Here is an 18,874-nt window from a genome sequence, read left to right as displayed (position 1 = left end):
GACTTGCTTAGATGTGAAACAAAGATTTGAGTCATCCACGTCTTTTAGGAGAAAATGGTTATTATGAACTTGCTAAATGTGATACCATAAGGCATATGATCACATGCGATGAATATTGATTATTTTCAGCGGGCGAGAAGTTAGCTGGGGTGAATTATGAGCCTGCAAACCCACATGACATGAAAGAGAACATAGAGAGAGTCCTGCAGTTCATGGCAGCCAGGAGGATACGGATGCATCATACCACAGCCAAAGGTAACCTCCCACTGTGCACATGGCACAAACTGGGGCAGTATTGTAGGCTCAGAGGCCTGCAGGCCCTGCCAAGAGTATTATTAGATATTACAGGGCCAAAACTAAGACATTATTAATCTGTGGTGTTTAGGCCACACAGGATTTGAAGCAACTTCCCTTGGCTAAAATAACTTAAACTACATGTACTGTAGTAAAATTTATCAAGAAGAAAAAAACCAACTTCTTGAAAAACGTACTGATATTTGAAAAGATTTATGATGTTTAACTTTAATAACAAATATTTATTATTGTTTCAGATATTGTAGAAGGTAACTTGAAGTCCATAATGCGCCTGATCCTGGCCCTAGCCGCCCACTTCAAACCAGACAGTGTAAAACACTCTGCCCACCAGTACAGGTCTCCAAGGACTAATGTTGCTGGCATTGCACAGGTAAAATGCACTAATATGATTATAAGATTCCACTGGCCACAAGAAATGGGCATTTTCATTTCACAAATCCCATTTACCATGGAACTGTGGCTGTATATGTATATGATAAGAAATGGTTAATAGTCTGATGGAAATTGATTTATGTAGTAATGTAACTCATATTGATAAAATTTTAAACTTCCATTTCCACACTTACTGAAAGCACACCTGCAATACCTTTCATCCCAACACTTGAACAAGAACGGGAGGAGGCACAAACCTGTTTCACATCTGGGACAGTGTTATAATACTCTCTAAACTTTTTACTATACTTCTGAACTTCTGACTGATGAAGTGTTTGGACAAAAACTTTCATTAACGTAGAAATTGAAAAGTTTAAGATTTGATCAATTAAAAGTTCATAGTTACTGACTGCTTAAGCAGCATGTGAAATATCTTCACCATCTGTTATGCTATGTTTCCAGGCAGCGGCTGCGGCACTAGCTGATGCTAGGAGAGACGTGGCCAGTATGGGACAAAGGGTCCGCAGACCAAAGGAATTATCCTCAAGAGGTGACCTCTCCCCAAGGTGAGGTGCTCCCAACACTGCCATTTTACTCGTATTTTTTTTTCACATTTGTTACTTGTTAGTTAAGTGACATGCTGTTTCTAGATATTTATATTATTGACTTTCGCTGACTCAGTAAGGTCACTTTTTTGTCGAGGATCAATCCAGCACTGGAATAATTGATGCTGATCACTGAGGTCAGTTATCCCAGTTTTGGGTTAACCCGAGCAAAGAGGTGACCAAATGACAAAGTCCGTAACGGCTTTAGTGTGTGACAGTGTGATCACAAATTATTAAGATAATTGAAAATGAGACACATTGAGAACTTTCAAGATCAATGTTGTACAAGTAAAACAGAATGCATGGTTATGTTGAAGAAACCATACCCACCACAGTGCAATATCACATGCATGAAGAAAGTCAAAGGTCCAGGTATAGGTGTAGATGTTAATATTTACAAACTTTGTTTCAGATATTACAGTAGCTCGGACCAGCAGAGTGACTCGGACCATAGCTACAGTAGCAGTGGGCGCATACGCAACATACGTGCCCACAACATAGAAGGTGCTAGCCCTGTGTCGAGTCCCGTTGTCAGTGCGTCGCACAGTCCTCAGCCCAGTGGTGCCCTCTTGGGGAATTCCAAAACTGGTCACGGAGCGCTCAGGAAAAGTTTGTCTGCTGACTTTGATATGGGTATGATTCATGGCCTGTGGCCATTTGTGTGGATGATACACATTTGATATTTGTTAGGGCTCATTTCCAATAAAATTATCCTTCTACATAGATCGAAGGCACACCGATATCATTTCTTTAATAACTCTTTTCATATACTCTAGTGGCAGGCAAGGGGGACAGAGACCAAGGTGCCAAAGCTCAGAAAGTAATAGAGCACATGCAGCGACAGACGGACCAGGCATGGAATGAGGTGTTGTCTGAACAGGAGGACATTTCCGCTGATGTCATTGAGGCCAAGAAAATGATTGTCAAGCTGCAGGAACTGGTAAGCATGGGAGAGAAAGGGATGATGATAATATTACCCCCCCCCCCCCCCCCCCCCACACACACACACACACACACACACTCTCACTTTCTCTCTCTCTCTCTCTCTCTCTCTCTCTCTCTCTCTCTCTCTCTCTCTCTCTCTCTCTCTCTCTCTCTCTCTCTCTCTCTCTCTCTCTCTCTCTCTCTCTCTCTCTCTCTCTCTCTCTCACACACACACTCACACACACACACACACACACACACACGTCAAAGAGTATCGTGTTGAAAATCTGTCAAGGATAAGACTGCTAAGATTATGAGCTGATGCAGCTGTGTATCATCAAAGGAGCTGAAAAATACTCATGATAAGTAAGGCCAAATTCCATTTGTCTTGACAGTGATTTTGGCTCAGTGGTTACAAAATTAGGCTTGTTCTGCTTTGCGCACCCTGAGCTTCAGAGATAACTTGACACTAACCTCTTCACTATAGCCTATCTTCATCGTGTCAAGTTACCTCTGACCACATTCGATTGCCTCCGCCGCCCGCCAATCAAATTTAAAGCCCGCACTCAATGACTCATTGAACGATCTAGCCAATGAACGCGAACGAGTCAAAGCGCGCTTTGTTCAAATCCGGACCAATCAAAGATAAGGCTGAATATCAGGGACTTGCCGTAACCTGTGGGCAGCACGCAAAATACATCATCCCTCAGTAGATAATTATGCAGGGCATCAAACTGCTCTGGTTTCAATTCCGATATACTCCATGCTTTCTTTGTGTACGGTTATGCACTCGGAACTACTCGGATGTCTCCGCACTCGACAATAACTATGTTGTTAGTATGGAGCTTGCGGAATCAGCCGAGGATTGCCGATTGACGGTCAACCAATCAGCGTTTTCACCAAACTTTGGTGAAAATTTTTGAAACATGGATTCGATTGGCTTATATAAACTAGGTCAAACTATTTTCGTCAGAGGTAACTTGACACGATGAAGATAGGCTAATAGTGAAGAGGTTAGTGTCAAGTTATCTCTGAAGCTCAGGGTGGCTTTGCGGTACCAGGGGTTATATGTTAATCCATATTTCTCTTCTTCGTGGGTAATGTAATTTTACATGTAGCACTAGCATGTACATTTTTATCAGGGTTACAGGATAGTGTCATCTGCTAAAACTGTAGACAAGGTTTTAAATATGATAGCAAAATTTGAACCAGAATGAATTTTTTAAAACTTTTCTTCGTCTCCTAGACTTTTATATTGCATCTGTAAGTTTGCTTTAATGTTGTTATTTTGTTTGGCATAGGCTTTTTAAATAGAAATGGGGACAATATCTTCTATGGTTTTATTTTCTTGACTTTGACTTCACTTTGGTTACAGGAAGATACAAAATTCATGGACGAGGTTGCAGAGACAAGAAAAATTCTTTTACAGCTGCAGAATGTGGTAACTACACTGCCATGTGCCTCCTAATGCTTTGTAGTCCTCTAATGCTTATTATTACTTGTATCCACTGTGCTTATGGTGATGGCATTGAAAAACAAGGAAGCAGTGAAACAGTTACATTGAGGGTGTTATTTCTACAGGCCTTATAAAGCTCACTACCCTGCATGATTTAGATGTTAAAATAATATCTTCCTTGCAGACATAAGTTAACCAGTTAGTAGTAATGTTCAGACATGGCATACTAACCTGGGAATGTGAAAGCTGTTTTGTTTCATTAATGCTATTATTGTTGTTTGGTACAGATGTTGGTGAGGTGCATTCAAGCTTGATGTTATAATATTTAAAACAAAAAGTAGCCTTTCTATTGTCACCAGATAGCCTAAATGAGTAACATTTTGCTTGAATTTCTGTGTAAACTCTTAGACCTATACTACAAAATTGATTCACATTTGTGTATTCAGCTTTCTCATTTTTGCAGTCTAAGCTTAGCCCAAGAACATTTTTGTGGAAGAGACCAATTTCTCATTCTCTGTTTATCTGTCTAGTTTTAGAAAGGTCAGGCTTAAATGCACCTTTTATAATGATTCATTCTGATGATATTCTCCTGACTCACTGATTATGCTTCCAGGAATGATTCATATTAATTGATTTCTTGTTAAAGAGAGGTCGGAGGGGTGGGGTACAGTTATGTGAAATCAAAAATAATGTTTATTCCTGTTTTAGTGTAGAAGGGATCTTAGATAAATGCCTAAGTGTGTTAACAATGGAGCTAGATGGAATAAACACTAACAGCATGATTAACTGTGATTGTCATTCATTTGTTATTGTATGTGTGTGATTTTTTTATGAAATGGACATCATTTCAGAATAAGCAGTATATATTACTGTAGATACTGTTATATTAAAAAGTACTTGTTGACAGAATGATCATTTATTAGTTTGTCTTGTTGTTAAGATAAGAGAACACTAGATATATAGATTATAAAATTCATTTTTTTTATGGGATGTGTGTCAAGATTTTGTATAGAAGCATTGTTATTAAGTACATCTCAAGTAAAATTGAAGATTAAAAATAAAGAAAAAGTATACCACAGAGAGAAAGTGTCATAAGGTCAAGTACAGAAACCCTTACATCTGTCATTAAAACGCATCTCTTTTATTTCAGCTTTTAAGTGGACAACCTGGAGATGAGGAAGAAGATGTGAATGAACCTCCACTAGAGGGAGCTAGTGAAAGGGAACAACTGGTAAATTAGTTTGTTATGTTTTAATCTTTCATTAATGATTCAGTTTTTTAGGTAGGTCAATCCCTCATAAAATACATTTTTACATAAATTGGCATAACCAAAGACAAATTTGAACCCAATTCCTTGTTGGGTGCTTTTACTAACTTTAAGACACAAGCATTATTCTCATTATTCTATTTTAACACCAGATGATTAGAAAATATGCATCATTTGAGATTAAACGACCCTAAGTTTGTTGGACATAATTATAAGAAAATTATGTAAATGATACATTTTTTGAATTTTTTTAAAATGTGTAATCAGTATATTGAAATGTTTTGTTCTCGTATTTTAACAGGTTGTGTTAAGAAGCCGCCTTCAGCAAAGTACAGAGTTGTGTAATGACCTGCGAGAAGAGTTGTCCAAGTCCAAAAATGAATGTATGCAGCTCCAAGGGACAAAGGTAGGCTGTGTACTTTCATTGAGGGGAAGGCACTTATTGCTAGTACTGGAAAAAAGCAGTCTTTGGAATTTGGATTGCTCACATGTTGCTTTTGCTTGAATCCCTGATGGGATATGCTGCAAAATTGAGTTGTTGGTGCTGGATGAAGACTTTTAAACTGAAATTTATAGGGAGGGTGGGTTTTGTCTTTAAAACTCGAATCTGTTTTCTTTGTAGATGCCTTTTGCAAATATTCCAAGTTGGTGCTTCATCTTTTTTAAGTAATTAAACAGCTTTACAATGTGAAATAGTAATCAGGGCTTCCAAGGGGTCACTCTGCTCAGACAAGTTAAGAAATGCTGTTTTTGAAAACAATTTCTGCAATATTTTTTCATTTGGAACTTGACAGTGATGTTCAATAAGTTCTGGAACTTGATTATATTGCTATTATGCTTCATTTCTCAGGCTGGTCTACAGCAGCGAATGCAGGAACAGGAGACCACATTGCTGCAGCTGAAGGCAGAACTTCTAAGGCAGGGATTCACTCATCAAACTCTAGAAAATGAGAAGGTAGGTAACACCATTTTGACAACACCTAGTTTCTATAATGTCTAAGCAAATACAAAAATAACCACAAGCAACTGGCAACAAAATGTCTTACTATAAAAGTTAAAACTTGTAACAATATGTGTACGTGTATGCACAAATGATGCATTGCTTAATATATCGTATGTATTGCTTGTAGGTGGACTACCAGAAAAAGCTCTCAGAAAAGGAGAAGCAAATCACAGATTTGAAGAGAGAGCTTATGCAGAGAGACAACTTAATTAGGCAGTTAGAGGTAAGATTTCAGTTTTCAAAAATCTGAACAGTCCATACATTTTTAAGCTAACGTCTTATTTTTCAGGGGTACCTTAAACAAATTCAAGTTGTAAATCAAAATAGGGGTATGTTCAGAGAATTGCACAGAAAATTAATATCATCATATAAATCAAGTAATATCATTTACATGTTTTATACAGTAGTTTAATAGTAAATATAGAATATGATTGATTTGTATTACAGTGGCAAGTCTTCAAAATTCAATATGTAAAATATGTCAATCTGTCTAAATTTGGCATTGTGGTAGTGACATAATGTTACACCACTTATTATGCAATGGTAAGTTAGTCATTGTGTTAGTTGTTACACAACCCATTGTGTTTTTTCCAGGCTGACCTTCACCTCCAGCTGCAGGAGAAGGACAATGCCACCAGAGGCTTGAGAAATCAGATACAGGAACTCAATGACAAACTAATGGTGGTCGGGGAGACTGAGGTACACAGTACTGTATTTTTCCAGAACTTGAGAAAAAAATTGATCATTTATCAATCCGTTATTGTGGTTGATTTTTATGTACAGACACAGATGTGTCTGTACATATAGCCATCATCTGCGTCTGTCGTCGCCGTCGTCGCTGTCGCCGTCGTCGCCGTCGTCGCCGTCGCCGTGCACTTTTACCGATAACACGATAAATGGAAAACTGTTTTTTCTTTTGGTATGAAACTTACAGAACTGATGAATATTCATAATACGCAGGTCAAGTTCGAAAATCAGCATGATCGGGTCACTTTTAGGGAATTTATGCTGTTTTTTCACTTTTTTCAGCATATATGCAGCACCGATAACACGATAAGTGAAAAACCATTTTACCTTTTGGCTTGAAAGTTACAGAACTGATGAATATTCATAATACGCAGGTCAAGTTCGAAAATCAGCATGATCGGGTCATTTTTAGGGAATTTATGCTGTTTTTTCACTTTTTTCAGCATATATGCAGCACCGATAACACGATAAGTGAAAAACCATTTTACCTTTTGGCTTGAAAGTTACAGAACTGATGAATATTCATAATACGCAGGTCAAGTTCGAAAATCAGCATGATCGGGTCATTTTTAGTGAATTTATGCTGTTTTTTCACTTTTTTCAGCATATATGCAACCCCGATAACACGATAAGTGGAAAACCATCCTACCTTTTGGCTTGAAACTTACAAAACTGATTAATATTCATAATACACAGGTCAAGTTCGAAAATCAGCATGATTGGTTCATTTTTAGGGAATTTATGCTGTTTTTTCACTATTTTTCAGCATATATGCCGCATGATAACACCATAAGTGGAAAACCAATTTACCTTTTGGCTTGAAACTTGTAGAACTGATCAATATTCATAATACGCAAGTCAAGTTCGAAAATCAGCATGATTCGATTATTGTTAGGGAATTTATGCTGTTTTTTCACTTTTTTCAGCATATATGCAGCACTGATAACACAATAAGTGGAAAACTGTTTTTTCATTTGGCTTGAAACTTACAGAACTAATGAATATTCATAATATGCAGGTCAAGTTTGAAAATCAGCAAGATCGGGCAATTTTTATGGAAGTTATCCTGTTTTTTTTTTTTTTTTTCAATTTTTTCAGCACTTTTATAACACCGATAACATGATAAGTGTAAAAATGTTTTTCCTTTCCTTGGATTGAAATTTACAGAACTGGTGAATATTTATTATACGCAGGTCAAGTTTGAAAATTGGCATGATTGGACTATTTTTACAAAAGTAATGCTGTTTTTTTCCCTTTATTCAGCATACATGATACACTGATAACGCATTTTAAGGAAAACCAATCAGCCTTTTGTCTTGCAACTCACAGGAGTGATCAATCTGACCAGTATACAGATCAAGTTTGAAAATAAGCTTGATCCGTTAAGTTTTGATGAAGTTATTAGCCTTTTTGTATATAAGTGGTTTTTCTTCAGATTTAATTCTTAAGCATGTTAACAGTCTCATAACGGTACTAATTGGATATGTTAAAGTGTTGTTTTAACATTTTCTGCTTCTTAACAATATTGTTAGTTGATTATATAAAAATGACGGTAAACCTATTATCCTGCATTGTGTAATAAAGTATCAAAAATGGAAAGGAACTCATCATTGCAGTTCGTCAGATTCAATCATTCACTATGTTCAGAATCTCCAAATGGAGCTAATTGGACATTATAAATTGTTCTATTGATATTTTTCCTATGTCAACAATTTTCCTAGTTGATCATTTAAAAATGACAGTTAATTGATGATGGTTTTATGTAAAAAAGGTGTTGAAAATGGAAAGAAAATCATTTCAGTACAGTTATATCTTGTTTACATTTTGGCATTTTGAAAGTGTGACCCTAACTTCCATGTCCTTGGAGACCTTTCCATATCACATTTTCTGAATATACATGATACTTTTATTTTTTTATAAAAAATTTGATGGTCATTATGCTGTTAAGTATTATGTTATATTGCATGAAAGTTAAAGAAAACCCTATTTTGGACACTGCTGCCAGGATAGCGATTAAGGGAAAACCATGTTACTTATGATAATCAACCTTACTGAAAAGAGTGAAGTGCAGCTTGTGTTGGAAAACCATCGTAATTGTTTTCTGTTTTGAAAGCAATGCAGTACAGTGCTATTTGGTGCAATAAATGTATATGGATAGTAGGCAGTTAATTCAGGGCCATAAAATAATTTGCTTAATTGATTTTCAAGTTATTTCAGGGTTATAAAATAATTTGCTTAATTAATTTTCAAGTGGGTATTAAATGAGATTACATAAAAACACATTGAGATTTCATTGTAAAGTCCCATCGGTTTAGCTTTCTTAACTGTGTCACATAATTAGGAATCGATGATTATTATGCAGGTAAATGTTATTTAATATGGAAAATAAGTTTACAAAAAAAAATTTGTGTAACGCTTACATTAATGCTAAAGATGAATAACAGTGCCTTATTATTCTCAAACTCAATAGGGTTATTCATATCATGTTAGTAATTGTACAGCTAGATTAAAAGTTTGAATAGCAGCTTTATTGGTATTTTTTGTTATGTTTTATTTTACATTTTCTTTTAATTTTTTTATGCTGTTTTTTCACTTTTTTCAACATATATGCAACATTAATAACACAATATAAGAAAAACAGCTTAGCCAATTGTCATTATACTCACAGGAGTGGTCAATCTTACAAAAATGCAGGTTGAGTTCGAAAATCAGTGTTATCGGGCCATTATTTTAGAAGTTGTACTGTTTTTTCAAATTTCCTCAGATTCAATTCTTAGGCATGTTAACAGTCTCATTATTGAACTAATAAGATACGTAAAAGTGTGTGTTTGATATTTCCTGCATCTTTACAACATTGTTAGTTGATTATGTAAAAATGATGGTAAACTTGTTATCATGTATTGTGTAATCAAGTGTCCAAAACGGAAATAAACTCATATCATTGCAGTTTGTCAGATTCAATCATCCACATCTGCCATGATGACCATGATGGGAAAATCGTGTTCGTTATGATTGTCAAACTTTCAAAAAAGAAACACAGGACTAAAATGCAGCCCAAGTTGGAAAAGCAGTCTAATGGGCTTCTTTTTCTGGAAGTTATTCATTTTAGTGAAATATTCATTATCTTTTTGGCATATTCATTGTGGGACTCGGAGCTCCCATGGACATGAAGCCGGATGGTAATCAAATTTTCTACATGTTCATGCTATTTATAGTCAATAATCAAAAATTGGTGATAATTATTCTATAATTTATTATGTAATGTTACATCAAAATTGACAATAATCTTTTTGCACTGCTACTGCAAACATTATGAAAAGAAAACTGTGTTATTTATTATTATATTTAACTTAAGAGTATGATTTTTAGGATTGGCATGCAGTTCAAATTAGAAAGCCAGGTCAATTGGGTTATCATTTATTATTGAATTTAATGCAATTTTGTGTGAAATTTCATTTTTCTCATTCTGGCACTTTCTAAGTATAAACTTGAACTCTGATGGGCCTGAAGCCTTATGCTTTTACTCTCATCGGTGTTACCTGTTGTGCAAAATTAAAATTTGATGTTGACTGTGCAGTTAAAGGTACATACGAACCGAGCATCGGTGGAGTGTGGATTCCGAGTAACACATGTAAACCACTTCTACTAGAATCTTATATGACTCAAATAAATTTGACAAGCCAAGGGATAAACTGAATAGATCACTCGATCAGCCAAAAAAGACCTTTAGACTGCTCCTTTCTTTAAATTTATGGTTGTAAATTTAACCTACTTCCGTGACCTACTTTCCTGCCCCATTGACATACAGCTTAGAATGCCAGCAGAAAAATCTGTTCAAACATCATTTTCGGGTAAAATTAAACAATGCTTTTTGGTAATTCTCTTAGTTATACTACTTGAAACTATATCCTGGCATTTGGTTGGTTTTTGTGACAAAAAATTGACTTTGTATGCATCTTTAAACATAATGTATTATTGCATCAGAAGTGGTAGTCTCCTATTTTGTGCATTATTGTTTTGTGCTCTTCTTAAGTTGTGACTTATGGGCCTGAAAGACCTTTGAGAGGGTCAGTCTATAAATTTCCCTTGGGTATCACTTCGCTAATTTCAGTTATAAAGTAATTTGCCTAATTGATAGGCTACATAAAGCACACTTGTGATTTGAGATTACATAAAGCACACTTGTTGATATTTCCCTGTAAACTCCCATAGGTTAAGCTCTCTGCTAGATTAATAATAAGGAAGCAGTGATAATTATGCAGGTAAATTTTGTTTAATATTGCAAATAAGTTATATATATATATATATATATATATATATATATATATATATATATATATATATATATATATATATATATATATATATATCAAACTGAAAGATTAAAAGTTTGAATAGCAGCTTCATTGGAATTATATTTACCTCTGCCAAGGAGGTTATATTTTCACCCCTGTTTGTCATCAACATAACTCAAAAAGTTATGGACCGATTTTGCTGAAATTTTCAGGAACTGTCAGAAGTGGGCCAAAGAGGACAAAAATCAATAATAATCAACAATTGCTACCTTGGCAGAGGTCTGCACTCTCGGAGTGCTTTTCTAGTTTTGTTGTTTTCCTTTATAATTTTTTCTCAAACACTTGCATTTGTGACTTTAAACTCTCATCCGCCTGAGACTCTGACATTTCTGTTTTTCCACATAAGCAGTTGTATTGTTTTTTATGTCTTTAAACATTATGTTACTTATGTAATATTATTTTATGCACTGTCATCATTTCTCAAATATTGAGACTTACATCATGTGAATTTGAACTCTCATGGTCCTGAAACTGTAATCTTATTGAAAGGGTAGATTGAGACCATCTTCTGGGACTTCCGGAAGACAGTCATGCAGGTTATTAAGTTTATATTGCCTGGTATCTATTTTTTCTTCTGTTGGAAGACCATCAAAATGGAGGATGGATCAAAATAGATACTTTGGAATACTGTCAGAAAATATCTGTGGGTCCGCTCATGTTATTGACCATTTTACCTGTTGTGCATGATTAAAATTCAGTGTTGACTGACAGTGCTATTATAAGCATTATTTATTATTGCATCAAAATTGACAAAATGACCTATTTTGCATCTTTATTTTCTGTTTTTTGTCTGTACATTTGACAGCTTTGCTGCCTTGTTTGCAGTTTTGACTTCTGCCAAATGGGTCTTGAAGATGGTGATGCCTCTGTGCCATCAATAGATGGCAGCACATGTGCTAGAGAGCAGTTCACAAATAAGAAAATCACATAAAAAGTGTATACTTAAATATTTAAAATTAATTTTTCTTTATTATTGCAATGCTTTTAACATTTAATGTTTAACTTCAACCCACTGGGTTGCAATTTTAATAAATGATATTATTAAATCTTTACCCGCTTTGTGTGAGATAGTTTCATAAAAGGTCAAGGTGAAGTTTTCAGTTACTTTCTGCTTGTCGTCCTCCAGTTATCCTTATCTGCGAGGGTTTCCAATCAGGATAGAAAAATGGCCAAACTTGAAGGTAAAATCATGGGGTCATCACATGACAGTTCAAGTTCAAGGCCATCTTCAGCAGGATCAAGGTCGTCATATAATGTAAGTCCAGGGGGAAATGGTATATGTTAGAATAATAGCAAGTGTACTCATTTTAATTTGTGACCTTAAACAATTCTCACCTACAAGTAAAGTGATTTTCTCACAACATGTTTACATACTTTCCAAATGAAAAGTTACCTGCTAGTAGTCTTTTAAAAGATCAGTAGTATGAGCCTATTGAAGCACATGTTTCAAATTTATGGAGTAATGTCCATGAATATTGTACCCTTGAGGAGCATTTTCTATTAAGTGCCTAGCTATTGGCATAACATGTGTAGCATTATTCTCAAATTATAAGTGAAGCGCCTCAAAGTAAATATCCTCTTGTCTCATAATAGCAAAATGGTGCCCCGGATGAACTCCAGGTGGTACGAGACTCGTTGAAGAGCATCCGTAGCAGTTTCCGTGGCAGCGACCCACAGCACCACACCATTGACACGCTGGAGACAGGGATAGCCACACTCATGGAAAAACTTAAACTAGCCGAGCAGTCAAATCAGCAGGTAAAGTGTAGGAATGCATCATGGAATATTATCATATCCTGTGACAGGGATGGAAAATACACTAATGGTGCCCATTGACCATTTGACCTTTCCAGTTGTAAAAAAAAATTTCAACAGTTTCCCCACAATCGGCACAACAATTTCAACAGTTTCCCCACAAAAGGTATACCCTATCCCAAACCATCATCAGAATTATGATTTATTGACCCATTTTTAGGTCAATGCTTTTTAACACACTCTAAAGTATAGATAGAGACATGGGAATTTCAATTGTTATGGAAAAAGTGACAAATCAAGATCTTGTAAATGGGTCTGAAGATAGTAGTTTTCTAAATGGCCTTGGATGGGGTAACTATACATTGGTGATAATACAGTGGAATAATACAGTCATTTTATCATCATTTGATCTTTACTTTTTATATCATTGAATATAACTGTTTATCACTGTGTGGGAAACTGGTGGTTGGATTAATATTGACATATTACTCCTATTGGACCTGAGAAAAAAACTTATTATTATCAGAATTTCTACACAGTGGAGTGGAGTCTCAATTTAATACTCTTTTAATTTTTTTAATTTTTCAAACTTTCTCTTCACTTTTGTTTGGGTACAAATGATGTAAAAACTTCTCCTTACACATGCATGATTTTTTATACTGAGAACAATTCCTTTTAATCTACATACTAAAACTGCTTCATGGATTTTGATTAAAATTAATTTTTAACCACATCTTTATTTATTACCATGTTTTAATACTAACTTACATGCACTATTTGTTTTAGTTTGAGTTGTTTTAGTTTGCACGATTATTAACAAGTTTTTCTGTTACCTCTTTTCCTTTTTGCTTCCTTATTTCACAGCTTCATCACATGAAGCCAAGAAGACATTCAGCACATGTGGTAGGTCTTTGGTGCTTTATCCTGTGCATAGCCTAATTTGTATCATCTGTAACCTAGAGGTCTGCGGTTGTACTCAATATGCCTTCAATTGCCAAGTCAGTTTTTCCTTAGATTACCTCTAGGGTTTTAGCAAGGGGCACTGTCAAAATCTACATCCCTTCGGGGACCCAGTCATTTTGATAAGAGTTGAGCAGGCAACGCTCAGCAGTGTTGTTTGCTTGATTTATTGCTGCCTTTTGATTGAAGATTTATTGAACGAAACCTATTATCTAATTGAAGACTTCAAGAAATTGTTCCTTCATTAGACCAAGACAACTGTAGACCCAAAATTGAATAAACAATGTGCTTAATCATAATCTTTTAAACAGAACAGGATTGCATAGTTAGTGAGAGACAATGATTGAGTTTAAAAAAAATTCTTGTACAATTATGCCAAATTATTCATGTCCTGACTGTGTTTTATGTTGCTTCTAATTCACTAATGTGGTGTGCTATTTCTGTGTAATGAACTGATTTGACATAACTCTTTAATACTTAAAATTGTTTTCAGTCAGTTCAAATCACATGATTGATTGGTTGACAAAAAACAGTTTCTCTTTCTCTAATTTTTGTTTTCTTCTGGTGAATAATCAGTATGAGGTAGGTATGATATGTAAATAAATGTAGTTTTTCAAAGCAAGCTTTTCATACATATCAGTTGTTTGCTAGGATGTATCATAACGTAGTAAACCAGTAAGTTGTCAGATTTTAGACCACAATCTTAACATACTTCTGTCTTACTTTCAGGTCGGAGATTCCCAGAAAAAAATTAACTACGACTCAACGGGCGACAAGAGGCGTTCCCCCATCACAGCCCTCCCTGGTTTTCCTGTACAGAGATTGGACAGCCCCAATATGAATGGAGACGTATTCACCAAAGTTTTGTATTTCACTGAAAGGACAGTGACACCTTTTATGAAGACAATAGGCAAAAGGTGAGAGAATAGCAGAGAGATTGTTTTGATTGATAAATTTTTTTTTCTGTTGACATAGTAGAAATGGGATATTTGGAAACTGTAAGAGATCTTCACATGGGTCACTGTTTCTTCATAACAAATACTGTTAGCTTGAATGTCAGATGCTTGCAGAATCACAGTTGCTATGAATATAGTTCATGTCTAACTTCATGAGTTTTCAGTGTCAGGACAAAGTGGTACACTAACACTAAAATGAAGAGAATTATGTTTGACTTTTTTTAGAAAACAGTATGCTCACTTACATCAAGAATTTCTAACAGAGAATCTTAAGTTTAATTACTTGTGTTGATATGGTAATACAATGAGTATTTGATCAAGTTTGTCTTTGTTTTGCTTTGTTTTAGACTTGGAGAGATTACACTCAGGGATTTCAGGGCATTATTTGACAGGCCAGGAAACTACAGGTTTCACTTCAAGGCTCTGGACCCAGAGTTTGGCACCGTGAAAGAAGAGGTGAGTGTTACATCGGTTTTCACACGTAGACAGTCTGATAGTAAGTTAACTCATGAAAGGAGCAAACCACTCTACCTCACAGGTAGAGATAACAAATTTAATCCTTAAATCTGATTGAATTTTTTACCATCTTTATACAAGAGACAATGGGAAACCTGTTTCATGCAGTTTGTCAGTTGTATCATTTGGCATTGTCAAAGACAAGGTTGGTGTTAGATTATATTTCTTGGACAGTTTGTAGAGTTTATTATTGAGCTTTATGGCAGAATAGATAGGTGTTTGATTATGTTACCTTTTTAAAATTGATCTTCCTAAAAATCTACTGATATTTCTGATACATTACTAGTAGATCAGGCCTGTGAGTATAGGAATTCATTGACAAAAATACTTGAAATGTATGTAAATTGATAGAACTGGCCATCTTGAAACTTTTTGCTTTATTGTGAATTTTTATATTTTACTGGTTAATTAAATTCTAATCTACTTCAGGTGACACATGATGATGACATCATTCCTGGCTGGGAGGGAAAAATAGTGGCCTGGATAGAAGAGGATCATGGGTAGTGGTGCTCTGCAGGGGGTACTGCCTGATTGGACAGTGGCACTAATAGGAGAGGAGAATGGGTAGTGGTGCTCTGCTGGGAGTACTATTTCCTTGGAGAGTTCCAGAATCTCTAAGCCAGGGCAAATATGATGCATGCTGCAAAACATTGTGTATATGTATGCTTTACTTTTTCTTGGGCAGGAGAGAAAAAAAGAAAGTAAAGAGAAATTGTTTCATGATGGATATTTAGAAATACCAATTGCAAGTACAAAGGAGGTAAAGAAGAAACCAAGTATTATGAGATCAAAAGAGTTCAGATCAAAAGTCAGGTGGTTGAGGTTTAATAAATATGACCAAGTGTCTAAACCAGTCAAGTTGCATTTCACAGAAAAAATTTAGGTCAAATTAACTTATTTTATCAGCCTTAAAATCAAGCTATAACACCAAAAATCAACTTGTTTCAATATGCCACCAACATTTAATGGGGCCAGAGGTTTGGAAAGACTAAGATTGTTTTTGCTCAGTGAACTACATGTAGCCAGGGAACCTGTCTCATAGTTGGGTGCAGATACACCTTACACCAGGAGTATCTTGTCTAAGGCCAGTGGTTTCATAATATTCTCCGATCTGGCCCTTGCAAAGGCTTGACTACTAGTAATGACTTCCACAAATGTGATCACTTAAGCTTCCATTTCTAGCATGCTGTGCACATTGATGTGTTTTGATTATTCATGTTCATTTTTTTTTCATGGTTGTGGTAACTGAAATCACAATCACATGGTGTCCTGATACAATATTTTAGACACGTGTCGTGTTTGCTCTCAGTGAAAAGTTGCTGTAACACGGCTGTAAGTCCCATTAATATTCCATGACAAGTGGACTGAGACCACCAAAAGTAATGGTAAATGTGATCTTGTTGTAACTTAGCAAACTCATCAAAAGGGGCCAAAGTGGTGGTGATTTTCATAAATAGAAAATTATGATCTAAGGTCAACAAAACCATACGGCTTTTTGTTGAAATGATGACTCCTCCAGGCTATTATTTGTAGCTACAGTTACTGAAGAAAAACTTTAAGGCACACAGTGAGCATTAGACCTTGATATGGCATGAAACGTATTTTCTGGAAGTTTCACATTATAATTCACCTATGATCCCTAAATCTGTATTGGTAACTCGTATTATATAGATGGGGGCTGGTGAATTTAAGTCTGATCCATATGTGAAAACTTTGTAATGGCTTTATAAATCGTAATTTTCTCGAATAATTAAGATAGGTACCTCAATGACTTAAGGTGAAATTTCCCGGATTTTTTCTTTGCTATAGAAAGAATAAAGTGCAATGTATGCCTTTAAACATAGTAATATGAGACTACCATTACTGATAGCTTTATTTAACCAATACGAAACTATGGGTAAGTTGCTTTATTTGATTCAGTATTAAATGTACTTAGGTGTAATATTTAGTCGATAATAAATTGTGTAACAGGTAAGTTATTGAGATTTTGATACGAACATATCTTTATGGCCTTATGAGTCATGTTATATTAAGGGATCAGACTTAAATTTAATGAGAAATAATTATACCTGAAATTGTTTGTTTACCTCAAAGATTGATTTTATAATTTCTTCATTTATTTATTGAATTTTTATTGGTGTATAACCTGTCTCTATTCAACTCAATTTTTTAAAGGCATTATTGATCAACTTCATGTTTCCTTTTTGTTTAAAAGGTGGCTGAATTTATGAAACACTGGGTGTGAACTAATTATTAATTATTATAAATTAATAATTTCATGTTTTGTAATCCTATTCACCCACCAAATGTGAGGGGAATGTCACCAGTCAGTAAAGACTTCCTTATCTGATATGAAATTGAGAAATGGCACTTGGCCATTTAGTTGAGTTTTTGTGTGAAAGCAAACTTTTATATATTGAGCTTTGTGTGTACTTGGCAACAGACTAACAGCTAGAATTGGTTGTCAAAAATGCTCAAAACACTAGAAATGTGGTGTTGTTTTGTCAAACTTATACCTCACCAGCCAATAGTTTGTATGCTTAGACAGCTTAGTCAATAGGTGTGGGAGTATCATCCTCCCCCTCTTCTCATTTGGTCAGGTGTAAAAAGAAGAAATATTAGCTATTAAAATCTGTTCATTTCTCTATTTATTGACAGTTATGTCTAATTTTCTATTGAAATAGCATAACTTCTAATGTTAGTATACAACAATTCTCAAAACACTACAGTGCATCCTTCTCTTTCCAAGATGTCTTGTTCCTGTACATGTGAACATTTTCACAGAGCTTGCTGTATAAGTGTCCAATGTGTCAAGACGTATATGTGGTCAATATCAAGTGAATATAAACAACATATATTTTTACTGACATGTTAGAAAATTTGCCAAAGGGTTTATTTTCTATTCTCCAAATGAAGTAAAATGAGTATTTTGCTTATAATGGCCCATTTTGATGTCAATAACTCTTCCCAGCTTTTTGTCTCTTATTTGTGCCAGAAGTCCTCCTTATTGTGTTCTTACTAGTATTCTTAATATTTATACTCGTTGTTGTTAAAATTTGCTTTTTTGAAATGACATGCTTTCTTTACTGTTAATTTTTGGTACTCAGCTAATTATGTGGCACCATTATTGAATGTGATAATAATTATTTCTACTGGAAACCTTTGATGCCGTTTAGATCAAATTGTAGTTAGAGCTGGACACCAAAAATATTGCCTGCATATATGTATGAATAGCGAACAAAGCTGTTTGCCCTTAGGTCTACACCATTTTTTTTACTTATCAAAGTATCTGCAGATGCCAATTTAAGTACATTTTTTATGCATTTAATGAATAAAAGTTGTGTAAAATTTATTTTTTTCAAATAGACTAGGGATTCATTAATTAAAAGTTATTTTTTTCAGAAATATTAATCAAAATACAGGCAAGAATGCAAGATTAAGAGTGAATCTTGCCAAATCTCTCATTATGCAGACCTCATTTGTTTAGATTATGCAGATTGTATGAATTAATGTGAAATTGTTACATCATGTAATGTATATTAGGCATTTAAATTTGTTGTAATAAATTCTGTGAGCAAGTGAGCCTAATTTCTGTTATTTTAAATAACCTCTGAAAATATTACAAAAATGCACTTGAAAATGA

General features: G+C 34.9%; 1 protein-coding gene across 3 annotated transcripts in view; it reads left to right on the top strand.

The window, feature by feature from the left end:
* LOC106164143 (dixin) overlaps nucleotides 1-18,813 on the top strand; it is a 20,919-nt gene extending 2,106 nt beyond the window's left edge. Inside the window, exons 4-20 of one of the 3 annotated variants that reach the window (XM_024077196.2) lie at nucleotides 130-255; nucleotides 552-685; nucleotides 1,150-1,253; nucleotides 1,705-1,925; nucleotides 2,069-2,232; nucleotides 3,592-3,657; nucleotides 4,823-4,903; nucleotides 5,241-5,345; nucleotides 5,790-5,894; nucleotides 6,070-6,165; nucleotides 6,537-6,641; nucleotides 12,171-12,299; nucleotides 12,638-12,802; nucleotides 13,664-13,702; nucleotides 14,489-14,676; nucleotides 15,063-15,171; nucleotides 15,661-18,813. In XM_024077196.2, coding sequence (XP_023932964.2) covers nucleotides 130-255; nucleotides 552-685; nucleotides 1,150-1,253; nucleotides 1,705-1,925; nucleotides 2,069-2,232; nucleotides 3,592-3,657; nucleotides 4,823-4,903; nucleotides 5,241-5,345; nucleotides 5,790-5,894; nucleotides 6,070-6,165; nucleotides 6,537-6,641; nucleotides 12,171-12,299; nucleotides 12,638-12,802; nucleotides 13,664-13,702; nucleotides 14,489-14,676; nucleotides 15,063-15,171; nucleotides 15,661-15,735 — 2,012 coding nt within the window. In that variant the 3' untranslated portion in view covers nucleotides 15,736-18,813. The remainder of the gene's footprint in view (nucleotides 1-129; nucleotides 256-551; nucleotides 686-1,149; nucleotides 1,254-1,704; nucleotides 1,926-2,068; nucleotides 2,233-3,591; nucleotides 3,658-4,822; nucleotides 4,904-5,240; nucleotides 5,346-5,789; nucleotides 5,895-6,069; nucleotides 6,166-6,536; nucleotides 6,642-12,170; nucleotides 12,300-12,637; nucleotides 12,803-13,663; nucleotides 13,703-14,488; nucleotides 14,677-15,062; nucleotides 15,172-15,660) is intronic. The other 2 variants (XM_024077211.2, XM_024077203.2) reach the window with 2 other exon arrangements.
* The last annotated feature ends 61 nt before the right edge of the window (nucleotides 18,814-18,874 follow it).

This window comes from Lingula anatina, chromosome 7 (assembly GCF_051362555.1).
Source record: "Lingula anatina isolate TDL-2025a chromosome 7, LinAna3.0, whole genome shotgun sequence".
Lineage (NCBI taxonomy): Eukaryota > Metazoa > Brachiopoda > Lingulata > Lingulida > Lingulidae > Lingula > Lingula anatina.
The sequence above is the reverse complement of the archived record's forward strand: the minus strand, read 5'-3'. Positions and strand labels throughout refer to the sequence as shown.